The 14,980-nt window shown below is 46.6% G+C and overlaps 1 protein-coding gene across 2 annotated transcripts in view; it reads left to right on the top strand.

Moving 5' to 3' along the window:
- CD151 (CD151 molecule (Raph blood group)) overlaps positions 1-14,980 on the top strand; it is a 31,791-nt gene that overhangs the window by 9,305 nt on the left and 7,506 nt on the right. For both annotated transcript variants that reach the window (XM_058026800.1, XM_058026801.1), the window contains exons 2-5: positions 3,746-3,866; positions 9,126-9,229; positions 10,185-10,376; positions 14,900-14,974. In XM_058026800.1, the coding sequence (XP_057882783.1) occupies positions 9,146-9,229; positions 10,185-10,376; positions 14,900-14,974 (351 nt within the window). In that variant the 5' untranslated portion in view covers positions 3,746-3,866; positions 9,126-9,145. The remainder of the gene's footprint in view (positions 1-3,745; positions 3,867-9,125; positions 9,230-10,184; positions 10,377-14,899; positions 14,975-14,980) is intronic.

A 14,980-nucleotide genomic window follows, 5' to 3' on the forward strand; every position in this document is an offset into this window, starting at 1 on the left:
CCTGCCAAATCCCTTGTCAACTGCTTTTAAAATACGATTTTAGTGGAGTTCACTCTGAGGCAGGCTGCCTGGCAAAGATGTGTGGGATGACTCCGGAGAGTTGCTTTCCTTCTTTGCACCACAGAAAGTGAAAACAGGAACAACTCACTCAAAACAAAACAAGTTTTGTACAAAAGCTAAAGTTGGTGTGGATTTTTGTGCACCTCTTGCTTTGTGCTGTTTGCAGTCAGGTGTCTTGGGCACAGGCAAGGCAGTGAGTGCTAACAAATAACTTGAAAACTTCATGGTTTATAGCTTTGTGTTGTGCATTGGTCTTCCAGGAGACAGGACAGCTTGGCTGCTGGAGGATGGATGTTGAGGAGGGCAGATTCACCCCTTCTCTCTGCTGGGGAAGGCACTTAATCTCTCTGTGCTCCTGTTATAACCTGCTCTCTTTTTTCTTTATTGGGGTGCTTTGAGCAGGCAGAGGATATTTCGGGCAGTAAGATTATAGAACACTGTGTGATTGAGAGGCTAGAGATGTACCTTGTGGTAGCACACAAATTGCCTGCTCTCTCTTCCAAATATTGCTGCATAAGTTTTTAACAGTGGGATTTTAAGCCCTATGATTTGTTTGTGAGTTTGGTGCAGTGAAGATGACAATCTGCCATGGGGTATGCACCTGACACTGTAGGGAGGTAGAAAATCTACTGGCTTTTAGCTGAGCACCTTTTCAATGTACAGATTTATAGGGAACAAAACTGCACTGAGGCTGCAGCCAAATTTTGAGCGACTGTGTAGTAGCTACAATGCAGCACGTGTTCTTTGGTTAGTCTTTGCCCTCAGCACAAACCACTGTGTAAAAACCCAGCTTTTTGCAGAGAGTGAAAAAATGGTTATCACTGCTACATTATTTGGAGAGTGCTTTGAATAGGCTTTGTGGAGGCTGTGAGGATTTCTATCTTCCCAGGACTTTCAGTGCTTGTTGACTTGGTTCTAGTACTGGCATGGCTACAGGGCAGGGAGGTTTTTTGAGCTCTCTCTGAAAACACTGAGAACCCAGTGGCTTTGCTTCTGAGCACTGGGCTCAAAATGAATGGGATGAATAGGAAGATAATGAATAGGAAGGGATTAGGCAGAAAGCTGATTCGGCACAAAATGTTTTGTTTAGAAATGTGGTTTAACGCTACTGGTAAATTCTCCAGTGCGGACAAAGCCCTGCTTAAAAATAAAAAAAAAAATTAAAAAGGAAAAGAAAACCCCAAACAATGCCCATGAGCAGAGTTGGGAAAACAGAATTTGAAATACCAATAGTGGGTGCAGTGAAGGGTTTGCCTTGTCTGTTGGCCAACCCTGACCTATCTGAACTATTGCTCCTTGTTGTGTCAAACCCTCAGTGCTGTGAGCTCTCTGCAAACACAGCCAGGCACTGATTTCTGCAGCTTCCAGTGGGAGAAAAGAGAAGGTTATTGTTCCTCTCCTCAGCTCAATGACGGGTGAAGTGGTTCCTGTGTATAAATAGCGTGAAGTGCTTTGGGATCCTTCAGGATAAAGGAGCCTTGTGGGATACAAGAGGAGGTTGTTTGACGCAGAAAGAGTTTCCCTTGGTCACACAGTGGGTGCTGGTCTCTGCCTGCCTTCCAGCTCCTGATGGGGACTAGGTCCTTGGAGGGGCTGCTTGTTTCCCTGCTTTCCCACTTGTGGGAGCAGGAGACATGGGCTTTGTGCTCTCAGGTTGTGGCTGACTGAATGTTTTGTCAGGGAAGGGCTTTTTGTTTGCTTTGTAGTGAAACAGTGCTAGGGTACAGACACACTGTCCCAGGCACGCTCGCTTGCTCTTATCTTTCTCTCTTATGCTTTCTTTTCTCAATGGTTGTAAAATTGGTTTTATGCCAAGGTCCTTGTTCTCCTCAGGGATCCTGCAGCCAGGCATTGCCTCACCCAGTTTGGCTAACCCCCTCATAAAACACTTAATTTGCAGGTATGTGGGTGGTGCTGAACATGTAAATCCTTGCTGAGTTTGAAATTTATGCTTGTTGTTATTTATGCTTCAGTAAGCCCCTCCCCTGGAGGAGTAAACAGTCTTGAAAATATGAGTGAAAGGTCTGAATGCTCTTTTCTGGAGAGACAGCCTTGTCTCAAAGAGCAGGTGACTGCTCAGGTGTATTAGGCATGCAGCTCCTGTCTGGATACTAGGCTCTTATCAAAATGAGCAGGAGTTTGGAGGCTGCATCTCTCTTGAGAGGTATATTCAAAACACAGCACCTTGAGGCAGAGCAGAAGAAAGGAGGGATTTGGCAAGCATTCTGAGGGGTGACAGCAGGGCTGTTGTGTGCCCATGGAGATGTTGCTTTGACACAGACTGTTGATACGAGATCCTCCCAGACTCCAGAATGGGAATGAATTTACCCTCTCTCAGTTCTTTGGAAAAGTGCTCTCCCAGTCAAGAGGTAGGGTCAAGCAAGGTCTGCCAAAGATGTCAAGGAGGAGGGATTTCGACCCAAATCTGTTCTGTGTGCCTGTCCCCCCTCTCCCCCCTGAATTTAAATGACAAGGGCTGGTCACTAGGGCTGGTCTTGGAGAGTTTGGGCCCAGCCTCAGGAGGATTAAGGACTATTGCTTGCCTTAGGTGACTGTGCCTTTTCTCCTCTCCCTAGCTCCTCATGAAGTTCCTTTATCTGACCTTTAATTAACAAACCCAAGAACTTTGTTTGGCCTGCTTTCCAGTGGTGCCAGAAATGGAATTTCTACTTGTTTCTCTGAAGAGTTTTTTGTGGTCTAGAGGCTGTATAGTAATGTGAATCAGCAAATTTCTGGCTCTTATTGGCATAATTTTTCATCGGGAATGGAAGCAGGGGTAGTCCAGGCTGGTTATAAAAGAAGGTGTGTTGTCCATACTGGGCTTGTTTGGGACCCTGTAGCTTAGAAAACAGGGGAAAGAGAGGATGCCAGAGGCCATTTCCAGTGCAGACTTCAGCAGCCTAGCTGCCTGCACAGAAGTGACAGCCATGGGATGACACACCAAGGTCAGAGGGATGGAGTGCTAGCAAGGGCCCTCAGCCTGTTGCTCTGCCACGTGCTGGGTACACTGGAGGATATTTCTAATGAGGTGATGTGGCTGACAGCCCAGGTGAGGAGTCTCTGCCCTGGTACACTCAGTGTGGGCAACAAATGGGAGGACCTGGAAGCCACTGTGCTGCTAGATGGCCACAACCTACCCGCCATGAGTGAATCTTGAAGGGATGAATCCCCTGACTGGAGTGTGGCTATCAGTGGCTACATGGCTTCATATCAAGGGAGGGCTGAGGAAGGAGAGAGGGTGGGGTTGCCCATGACCAGGTTGAAAACTTGATCACTTCAAGGCACTAACACCAAGGAGGGCTTTGCACTGCACAGAAGGATCTTCCCGAGCTTTCTCATGGAGTTGCTTTCAGGTCTTTTCTACCAGAATGAGCTGTCATTTTGTGTACACAGCCTTGACAGAATTGATAGCAGCATTTACAGGATGCAGCAGTAAATGCAAACCTGTTCTGACAGCTTTCTACCAGCAGAAGATGTTCCTGCTCCCCCCTGCTGCAGTTAAGCTCTTCCCTGTTATCCAGTGCACACTTTGCACTTTAATCAAATGCATTCATGAGAGTTATTCTGAAATCATGGGCTCTCTACTTAAAGGACTTGATGGCAAAGCATATAATCATATATTGATTTCAGAATAGTCTTTGGCATAGTTCATGATTCCCTGTATCTCTCTTCTTTTTTCCTTCAGCTTTCTGCATTCCTAAATCCAGCAGCAGACTAGAGCCAGCAAGAAGAGAGGGGGTGGAAAAAAGCCTTTGAAGAGGACTGAACATTTGCAGTGGTGCTGTCACCTGCTTTGGTGGTGAAAGGTCAGTGTCAAGAGTGCTGATCCATGTTGCCTGTCAGTTTGGGGTGGATAATGGCACACGGTGTGAATCTGACCTCTTTACCTGCAAGCTTTAGAATTCCTCTCCTGGGAAGGCTTTACTTAAATTACTTTTAGCTGCTTTCTGGCAGCTGGAGGCCCTTTCTGAGGATGTTCAGAGGGGTAGGTAAAGTGTCAGTGTAATGTTTTCATCTTACAGAGAGGGAACTCAAGAGGGGTCATGCTTCCAAAGGCTGGAGTTTAGCCTTGATGAAGAATGTCAGTGAGTTTGCTGAAGATTAAAGTTCTTGGCCCACACCTGCACTGCACATACCAAGGGAAGGATGTCTGCTTTGTTTGCTGATGGCTGCCAGGGTTATCTGGCTCAGCTCATGTCTCTCCAGTGGAACATTTCCCTCCAGGCCAGCAGTGTGCACTTTAGTTACAGCATAGGTGCAGTGGGATTTCCTGCAGCAAGGCTTTCTTATGTGCTTTGGCAAAGGTGTTAGAAGTTTCCTAAGTTGTGGTGTATGAGTTATCTGTAGAATAGTTGTCACTGATGTGTTGGATACCAATTTGCTTGCTATCACTCAAAAATCAATACTTTTAAATAATGATGCTTTTAATGGCCTGAGAGCTATTCATTTTCTTTGGCATTGTTTCTTCCCCATCTGTCAGATGCTGCTTTAGGGCAGGTTGTGCAGAAAAAGCCTGGAGGCCTGGCTTTCTTTGCTGTTTAATTGAGTGCTGTTACTGTGCAAGTTGAGGCAAATGTACCAAGCAGTGTCTGGATGACTAAATAAATGTCTATCCAGCAGGAGTGTGTGTGTGTGCATGTCATATGCTTTCTGAGCTGGGCTTTGTGTGCATGCTTATGTGTGCCTCTGGGTCTGCAAAGAAAAATACAGTGGTGTGGTGTGGAACACACAGAGCAAGTCCTGCCATTGAAATTTTAGGTTTCACAGTTGTCTGTGCAGTGCTTGTGTTCCCAGATGCTCAGCACCCAGAACTGGAGCTATACTGCTCAACTGCTGGTGAGCTCTTGTGGTCTGATTTGTCCTAAGGGTTCAGTCATGGTAGGATGAGAGCCCAAGAAAATCAGATCATACAAGGGTTTCACATTTGATGTGATCCCAGCCTTGCCTGGCAGTCATGCACTGTATATTCTTACCCTCCTGGGAGGCTGTGGCTTGCAATCACACAGGGCAGGATGAGCTCACTCTTTATCTCTTTTATCTTTTTGAGATGTTGGCATAGGTTCCTCCTTGCTTCACTGTTATTCCACTGTTATCCACTGTTACTCATATACTTCATTGTTAGCATCTCTCCATCTCTGATGTATTTGAACCAGCAAGTCTCATAAATAATTGTCAAAATCGCTTTACCAGGCATTCCTCTTATAATAAGTATGTATTTTACTAATCATAAAAGAGGTTGCTCCAGTTCACTGGCTGAAGTAGTCTTTGCTGGCAAAAGCACTTTTGTGTCCATGAAATCCTGTTGCTGTCAGGCTTTTGCCAATTTGCCAGTCACCTGGAGCCTGACATGCCTCTCAGCTGGCATTCCTCCATCAGCTCCGTGCAGAGCCTCGTAAAATCACTGGGTTTAGAGAAAGATCAGGGTCTTGCACATGGGAGAAAGGGAGAGGCAAGGGTCAGACTGAGGGACTTGCACAAAGTCTCTGTCAGATTGGGAAGCTGGATTCAAGCTGTTCAACTCTGTTTCTTAAATTAATCTTCAGACTGTTACCCTTCTTTTCATCTACAGGTTCTGTAACTTGTTTTTTCCTCTCGGCTTAATGCATTTTGTTTTCTCTAGAGAATTATTTCTTTCTGTCATTTCTGTTGCAGTGTGTGTGTGTGGGCATTGTAGGAACCTCTTGTTGATTCTTATTTTATTCCATAAAAATACTTCTTTCCATTGTGGGACTTAATTTCACAGCCTGCATTCCTTGATTGCTTGCTGAAATTTAAATTGCTTATGAAGCTACTGTCTGTTGGACTGGACCAAGTAAACTTCATTATGGAAATACTTTCAGTCTTCTAACCACTTTTTCAGTTAGCAAAGTACTTCCCATTATGAAGCTCATGTTTAATTAATATGTTTTTATGTAATTGTAAATATACCCTTGTGGCAGAGCTTTCCATTTCCTGTTCATCAGAGAGCTCATGTGTAATTATTGATAGTGATTCAGAACAGGTTTTTTCCACAGTGTTTAAAATAGAACAGAATTATGTGTTTTAATTACTGCTGCTCCTCCTTGTCCGGTTTCAAGAGTGATTCATATCAGTTCTGAGGGTTTGTTATAAGGATGACTGAAGGCAAGAGACCCTGGCTATGTCAGTGAATTCGGGATGAGGCCTCATATTCATCCTGGTGCTGTGACACTGATCAACACCTCTGTGCTTTTTGGGACCACGAGGCTCAGAGCCTGCAGTGACCCTAAGCCTGGAAGCAGATTGTGGTCCCCCCCTCCTGCTGTCAGGGCTCCTTGGGAAAAGCCTTTCTCTGTAGTCTCCTGCCCTCTCTTGTTTTTCCTGAAGACCAGGATAGCTCCTGAAGCCTGACCCTGTCTCTGCAGGTGATGGGAGGCAGCAGATCACCCTGTGTGAGGCAGGGAGCACTAACACCACTTCCAAAAAGAGGGTCTGCAGAGCTGCCTTTCCCTGAATGGTTGGCTGGGTGAGTCACTGAGCGTGCAGAGGCAGCCAGAGCCATCAGCTCTGCTCCTGGCTAGGAGGGATAGATCAGACAGGAGACAGCCCTGATTGCTTTCTGATTCATGGTCTGCCATCCCTGGTGATTCACCCTGCTTTATAAACCTGCAGCTGTTCCCTGCCAGCTTTCTGGAAACAGGCATATCCTCTCCTGCCAGCAGGAAGCCAGGCTGCCTGGAAGGCCTGTACCCAGTGCTGGGTGCAGCAGGACCTGCAGTCTGGAGGGGGGTTTCAGACTGTCTGTCATGATGCAAGTGCAGGCTCAGCTGTGTGTCTGCCCAGTCCTCACCCTGGACTAGATGGAGCTGTGACTGGGGTTTCTGAGCTCTTGGATCAGAAGGAGGGACAAGTTAGTATCCCTTGCTAGGGCCCAGCACCTGCTCTATGGCAGTATGTTAGGGACAGACAGATGGATGGAAGGAAGGAAGGAAGCAGTGAAGGAAGGCTGGTTCCTAAAATCCTCGGGAGCAAGAGGGAAACTGAGCCAAGGAGCCTAAGGACAGAAAGCCTGGTTATCATCCCCTGGTCAGTCTCTGCAAGGCTGCAGTGCACGTTCCTCTACATGCAGCCTGATATTGGAAGGGGTGGCCAGGAGTCCTGTTACTGGAAGGCATCTCTCAGATCTGGGCTGAGGTACCTGTTCTAAGTTGTGCAGGCGTGTGTGGCTGCCTTGCTGCTCCCATTCTTGTTCTGTGGCTTAATGAAGCCTCTGGCAACTATAAATCTGTCACCTTCCATGAATGCTGTGTTCTTGGGGCGTTCTCCATTCTTCTCATGGAGAATTTGCAAGCCTGGTCAGTGCATGCAGTACCATCAGCATCCATTCCTTCCCAAAGCCCGGGGCATTTTTGTGCTGCAACATGGTAATTAATCTGAGCATTGCTGGAGGTTATGATCTCTTCTGGAGATAACTCTGAAGAGTTGTTCTCCTTGATCTGTGCCACCATCTCAGAGCTGCTCCCTTTGCCAGTAAAGCAGCATTCTGCTGCCAACTTCTGTTGCCAGATGTTATTCCAGAGAAAAATGTTTTCTTGTGAAATGGTGACGGGGATGGGCCTGGGTGGGACTGTTGGCGTGTTCACACTCTTGCTTTCCTTGTTAGCTTCATTTGTTAGTTTCTAAAGCAGGGGCCTGGCTGGGGCTTTTGAGTGGGCTGGCATGAAGCACAAGGAAATTGTTTCCTGCAAATAAAATACAGTTATGCTGCAGAATGGGCAACTGCTGTTCCCAGCCTCGGCTCATCTGGCTCTAAAGCCAGACATTAGAAGTGTGGTGGCAAAGATAATTCTGATAGTGAGCTGATGTGCAGCCTGGCTGTGGGTGTACCTGTTTCTCACTTTCTTTGCTGTCAGGTGTTTTGCCAAGGCAGATGAGTCTGTACTGCAAGGCTGGGTGTAGCTGCAGTGGGTCCCTGGAGGGAGTTTGCATCACTTGTATGAAGAAGTTTTGTATATTAACTAAGCATGAACTCCATGTCTCTGGAAAAATGTAGAGGCTGTTTGCCTTCCTTCTTCCAGGGAAATTGGTGGTTTAGGAAAACATTGCACTCTGATGTTGGTGCACAGTGTTTGCATCATTCCTTACTGGCTGGTGTGGGAGGAAAGGGAGGATTTTTTAATTGAATGCAAGGGGTGAGGATTTGGTTGCACTTCTGCATCCTGCCTCACATGGGTGATGCTGGCAGCAATACTCTGTGCAGTGCTTTTGTCCTGTCTGCCTGGTCAGGCAGTGATGAGGATATTTTTTTGAGAGGTTCAGACTTTGAGGTCTGAACAACAGGCAGAAAAGTAACGTGGAGCTGTGCTTGCTGCAGACCCACTGCTGGGAAACCTGCTCCAGGGTACAGCAGGTCTGTAACACTGCACTGGGACTGACTCACAACAAAATCCTATTCCTTACATATCTGCAGGGCCATTTTATGCTGTCAGATCATCTGAAGCCAAGGGTTGTGTTTCTTTCTCTTAGTAGCTGGGAGAGTCTCTTAGTGCCCTCGGGCACAGCCAGCCAGTGAGAAGGGCCATGGAAAGTAAGCAGTGAAGAAGAGAATTACTCCCACAGACTGCTGGGGTTCAAAAAGGATGGGACATCTGAACATATAACAAATGTGTTCCCAGTTACAGTTGTAAAGATCAAAAATAGCCCAAACTTAGAGAAGGATCTATTTAAGGCAGTTGTAACTAATGCCAGTGAGAGTATAATATTATTTGGAGACAGATTATTCCATAAATATCAGAGACCAGGGTTTCTGTTCCACCTTCAGAACAGCAGCTACAGGCTGCAGTCAGGAGCCAGACTGGGATTTTCTGGAGAGCAGGCCTGGGATTGTGCAGGATCTTGTGTGTAGGTCACCCAGATGGGTAGGAGAGCTCTTTATCTGAGCAAGCACTGTCCTGTGCCCCTGAAGGCAGCTGAATGGCTTGTTCACCAGCTTACTTCACAAGATTGCAAGTGTTAGGTCTTGCAGGAGGAGGGTAGTAATGCTGGCCCTCTGGGAGAAGTGGTGTGATGACTGACTCAAGCTTTTCTGCTTTTGGTTTGTTTTTTAGGAGCTTGGTGAACCAGAAAGATGCGTGAGTATACAGAAAAGAAGGAAACATGTGGGACCATCTGTCTGAAGTACCTTCTCTTCATCTTCAACTTCTTTTTCTGGGTAAGGAAACTCAGTCTGTGTCAGAGGCAATGAGGTGGCACTGCAGTTTTGGTGTCAGGGGTGCAGAAATCTTGGGTGTAATGAAGTCTTTGGGAAGAAGTGCTAACGTCAGTGGGACACAGCCTTTGTCCTGTTGGGTGAAATGTCACCCCTGGGGCTTGGCTGCTCAGGCTGCAGAAGTTATGGTTTGACACTGTAGCACGTGGCTGTTTCTAGGTCATGTTACCAAATATAGAAAATTACAGGAAGACTGAAAATAAGCCTTGATTTTTCACCTGGTTTACTTTTTCCAGAGCCTGAAGGCTCCACTGTCTTGCCATTCCTCCTCTCAAAATGGCAGAGGGAGTGCTGGCAGATGACACACACCTTCTTGCAGCTGATCCACTTTAGAGCTTCTTAGAGTCATACTTCCCACCACGAAAGTTACTGATGCCAAAGGATTGTGTTTTACTTTGGTGCATGGGACAGAGCAATGGAGTGTCCAGATCAGACCTTTGAGAAAAACTGTCTGAGTTTACCAGAAGCTGCCTAAAACCTTCTGGAAGCTGAAGGCTTACAAGGAAAGAGGGAACCACTAAGGATGTGGTTGGGTTCTCTGTGTTCGCTTGTCACAAGGGTTAAGTTTAGCCAGCCAGGCTGGTCATACAGCTTTGATATGTTTTATTTGCCCAAAACCCAGTGTGGCTACATTTGAGAGGACTCTGGTGTGAGCATGAGCTGCTGTACACAGGTAGATGGTTTAGATGGCTTCCATCTCAGGCTGCCTGGGGTGCTGAACTGGGTGTCTGGAAGCTCAGGACCTGCTCCAGTTCCAGTGGGTCCATCCTTTAATGTAGATCATCTTTGGCTGGCTGAGGGAGCTGTGGCACTCCTGCTGTCCCTGTGCAGCTGCTCTGGGAGGTGAGGAAGGTCATGCCTCAGACACCCTTCATTGCTTGCTTCTCTCTGTCCCCAGCTGGCTGGCGGGGCTGTGATGGCAGTGGGCGCCTGGACCCTGGCTGAGAAGAGTGACTACATCAGCCTGCTCTCCTCCAGCACATACTCTGCAACTGCTTATATCCTGGTGGTGGCTGGGGTGGTGGTCATGGTCACTGGCATCCTTGGGTGCTGTGCCACCTTCAAAGAGCGGCGCAATTTGCTACGAGTGGTGAGTTTTGCTTGATTGTTTTATTTGGGGGAAGCATCTTGGTTGTGTTGTGCACCAGCCTTATTTGTTTGTCCTAGAGCAAATATCACTAAGGTCTCCAGCTCCTGACAGCAGTGCTGTCCATGTCCCAGGGGACAGGAGCATTTTATTTCATCCACACAAAGAGTGTGCTGCATGGTTCAAGAGTAAAAAGCGTAGTTGAAATACCTGTGCTTAGTGTGAGAACATCCATTTGAAACTACTCAAAGCAAAATCTTGTGGTTTTTGTCTCTTCCTTCTTCCTTGCTCATTCTGTATTCTGTTTTGGGAAATGGGAAGAGGGAGGAAAATATGAGAGACCTGTAACAAAATGACATTGGGTTCAATTTTTAATGGCGTTAGGTTCAAGCCAGATTAATACACTTTTTCACTTGGTTGTCAAAGATCAGGCAATTTCCAATATTTTCTTCAGTTGCAAAAAAAATTACTTCAGTCTTGCTTCCACAAAGAAGAGCCATACTATTTTGATAATCTGCTGCTTCTTTTACAGCTTTCTCTGTGTTACTTCCTGAGCTCACCTACCTACACTGAAGTTTTTTACCATCCCTGAGGTTTCTATTTTGCTTGCTCCCTCTCAAATCTCCCCTTCAGTCTGGAGTGTGGCAGCAGTCTGTTCTAGTGTCTGGGCTGCAGTGGTGAGTGCAGTGACTGAAATAACAATCAGTGGCTCTTGGCATTCACAGGTACAGAAAAAAATACTTCAGTCACCAGTTTCTCCATTTGCAAATCCTCGTTCACCTGACTGACCCCATTTCTCCTCTTTAGTTTGGATAGAGGAGCAGAAATAAGAGTTGTGAGCAAGCCTGATGCTTCACTGCTATGCAGACCTGATAATCCCTGTGAGAGGCAGAGTAGGGCCAGGGAGGGAGAATAAAATATAGAGGAGACAGAGTGAGTGCATTGCTGATGCTTGTTCAGTGGGTTCCTGGTCTGTAGCAGTTGGTTTTGGCCTTGCTTCACTGACTGTCCATGCCAGAGAGATCTCCCTTTGTCTTTTTTCCTCAGCCAGAAGCTACATATGAAAATCCAGTGGAGTTTTCTTTGTTATTCTGCCATAGAAAATGAATAATTTTCTCTTGGGAATAAAAGGTCACTCTGTCTCCTTACACCACGCGTCCTTTCGGAGTGGCTGGTTGTGACAGACCTATTGTCTCTTCTTGCTCGTGCTCTGCTTTGGTTGCCCTGAGTAATCTGAGACAGGGCTGTGCTTGCCAGGGCTGGGTGAGCCTGCCTGGGGGCCTCTGCCAGCTCTGAGCTCAGACAGTAATCCTGACAGCTTCACAGTCACCCCAGGGGCTGTGCCAGCCAGTCCCACTTTCCCTCTGTACAAGAGACCCATGTAAATGTGGGAGGGAGCACTATAAGCAGCAGAGCTGTGCTCTCCCCACTGCTGCCTTGGTGCTTTTAAGAATTGATTACTGACAGCTTTGGATGCTGTTTGTAAAATACATATCTGGTTTTTAGTTTGTTTTTCTCTTGAAAAGTTGGGAAGCTGTGAATTTTTTTTTCTGCCTTGTATGTAACTTGAGCTTTATGAGCCCACTTCAAGGCTTTTCATAGTATTTCATTGCTCATCACTGACAGCTGTGCTACTTTTTTGTAATTTCTTACTGGCCTTTCTGAACCACGTGCTGTGCTGAAGCTTGGGCAGCAGAGGAGGAGTTTCTCTGGCTCCATGACCAGGCAAGGCAGTGGATCTGCAGCCTGGCTGGCTGTGATGCTGCAGTCCAGCTCTTTACAAGGACACAGACCACTGCTAGATCATACTTCAGTCAAAATGCAGCAGGAGTCCCAGGGAAAGACCTGTCAGATAGGAGACCTTGCTTGTAAAGAGAGAAGGTGACTCTCTTCAGGCCTGGCCCCTCACACTGCCTTTTCTGGTCAGCTACCTTGGACAGGGAGAAGGCAACTCACATGGATTAGGATTTCTGTTCCTGCTGCATTTCAGCCTGGAACCCTCCCACTGAAGTGAGGTTGCTGATTTAGGATTGTTGTTGCAATCTGTCTCTTTTTCAGATAGTAGAATGATGTCTCCAGATAATTACTTGGGTTGTAGGTGGGTTGAGCCATTTTTTGTATTATTCAGAGAAAACACACTTAATACTTGGTACCTCATGCAAAACTGGATGGAATTTGGGCTCTTTAGATCTTGAGGAGGCACCCAATAGCCCTGACTCAGTCTTGGAACCAAAGCCAGGGTAAATTTTGCTTAGAGCCCACCCAGGTCCAGGCATGTGTTTGCTGGAGTGGTTCTGGTGATCACACATTTCTGACGTGGGAAACAAGTAGGGCATGTCCCTACAGTTCATGCCAGAGCTGGCCTACTCCTCCCATAGCAGACCTCTAAGAAGGCCTTGCAGCTACAGCTGAAGAGCAGGGAGAGCTGCCCTGTGCTCTGTGTGTGTCCAGAGTGAGAGCTGCTGCTCCCCTATATCAGCATGATGCTTAGAAGTGGCTCTGAGGGAAGGGTGAGAGTAAGATAATGGTGGAGTGTATCAGCAGAGACAGGTTGGGTTCATGGGTGGTGGATGCACTAAGCTCCCTCACAAGGTTTTACTTGTGACTCACATTTGTTAAGGTCTGCTGGATATGTGTTTGTTTCTATCCACTGTAAGCCAGCACAGTGAGCAGAGAGCTTGTGGTGACATAACTTTAGCTCTACCTGAATGCATCTGACATTACACAGAGCAAGGAAAAATAAATAAGCTTTCCAGTCCATTGCTTGTTCTCAGCATCCTGCCCCTCCTTGGCAGAGGAATTATGTCAGGTCAGTTAAGGCATAACAAGATCCCAACAAAAGAGAGCCAGCCGTTGTGTCAAGGCCTGCCAACCCTTTCTTGCCCCTTTTCCACCTCCTGGGAGTGCTGGGAGCAGCCTTTAGCTATCCTGCACTGCAGTGTGTGACTCACTGCCCTGGGATGAATGGGTACCTTGTACAGGCTTAGGGATGGCCGGGATGGCTTCGGGGGAGAGCCTGGGGCAGGGGAGTGAAAGGCCGAGATTGTGTGCTCAGATTAAAGCCTGGACTGCAGATAAAACCCAGCTGTCCTTCCTTTGCAGCTGCTGAAGCTCAGCAGGGGTGGAGGAGGAAGCCTGAGTGTTTGTGTCATTTTACTCCTGCAGCAGGGGCTGGGAAATACCTAGTGAAAAGAGTGCACAGTGGGGGTGTAACCCTTGTGCAGCAGAAGGCATCCTTGCTGTGTCCAGATCTTCACTGTTCTTTTTTGTGGAGGTTTGATGTCCAGTTACATTTGTAGAGAGCCATTTGCTTTGTCTCTTGCAAACAGACCTTTCTTAAGGCTGAGGGTAAAACAGAAAACAGGAGATATTTTGTTTGTTCTGTCCTGGGGAAGCCAGTTCTTACAGGAACCTAGCTTGAGGTCCTTGTTATGGCTGGAACTAGGGTCTCTTCAGCTTTATCTACAGGAGGATTAATAGCAGTCACAGAACAGCCTGGATCTGTAAAGAAACTGTTCATTGCTGACCATGAGCAAGGCAGGGGCTGTTCGTCAGGAGAGGGGTTCTCCTTGAAAAGCTGTCTTGGACCCCAAGTAGGAAATGGACACACCACCCTGGTTCTTCAGGCCTGCCTAGTTCTTTTAATTTACTGCCCATATTCCTCATGGGTTTGGTTTTCTGACTTGTTTGTGACTAGAACAGGGTTCCCAAACAGTTTTCTGTACTGCCCATTTGATTCTCCTTGTGGTAAGCAGGGCTTTTACCCTTTTCACTTCATTGCCACTAAGCCCTTTTAGGAAATAGTCATGTTCTCCTATTAGTATTCTAAGAGTTCTTCTCACTTTGCTTTTTGAGAGGCAGAGCTTTTCCATCTAGAGCCCAGTTCAGGAGCACATACAGTCTCAGTGCTGAGTGTGAATCAGTGCTGAAGTCCATCCACTTCTACAGTGCCCCTCAGCCTGTGGCTGAGCCCTGCATAAGTCACAGGGAGCACAAATGATGCTTCATGCTTAGCTGCTGTGCTGTATATTTGGTGAAATGGACCCTCTGGCTTTATTGAGTCATCTTTATAACATATGTTGTTCCTTAGTAACTTGGTGAAATGCCCTAAACAATGTCAAAACAAGTAAAAGTTAAATTTTTTTTGTATTGATGTCAGAATCAGATACTTTCTATGATAGTGAGTGTAGTCATTAGATTATCTATCTAGGTTTCTTTTGTACAGTGATCTTATCTTAGTTGCCTGCACTTTTCCATTCTCTATTTCCCTCTGGCTCTGTGAGTTAAACTCACACTTGCTGCTGCTTGTCTTCAGTTATTCTGTGGTTTGGTGGTTTTTTATTAATCTGTGGGATTGTTCCTTTCCTATCCTATTGAAGTCTTAATGCCAGCCCCTGCTTTTGAACACTGCTGCAGAAAAGCATCAGTGAGGACAGAGTCGGGCATTTTCTTACCAGGTAAAGAAAAGCTGCCTCCTGGCATCTCCTTATGTTCTGTTCTAATGTCTTTTTCCCATTATTTTACAGTACTTCATATTGTTGCTATGCATCTTTCTCCTGGAGATCATTGCAGGAATCCTGGCCTATATCTACTACCAGCAGGTGAGT

Source organism: Melospiza georgiana, chromosome 6, assembly GCF_028018845.1.
Source record: "Melospiza georgiana isolate bMelGeo1 chromosome 6, bMelGeo1.pri, whole genome shotgun sequence".
In the NCBI taxonomy this organism is placed as follows: domain Eukaryota; kingdom Metazoa; phylum Chordata; class Aves; order Passeriformes; family Passerellidae; genus Melospiza; species Melospiza georgiana.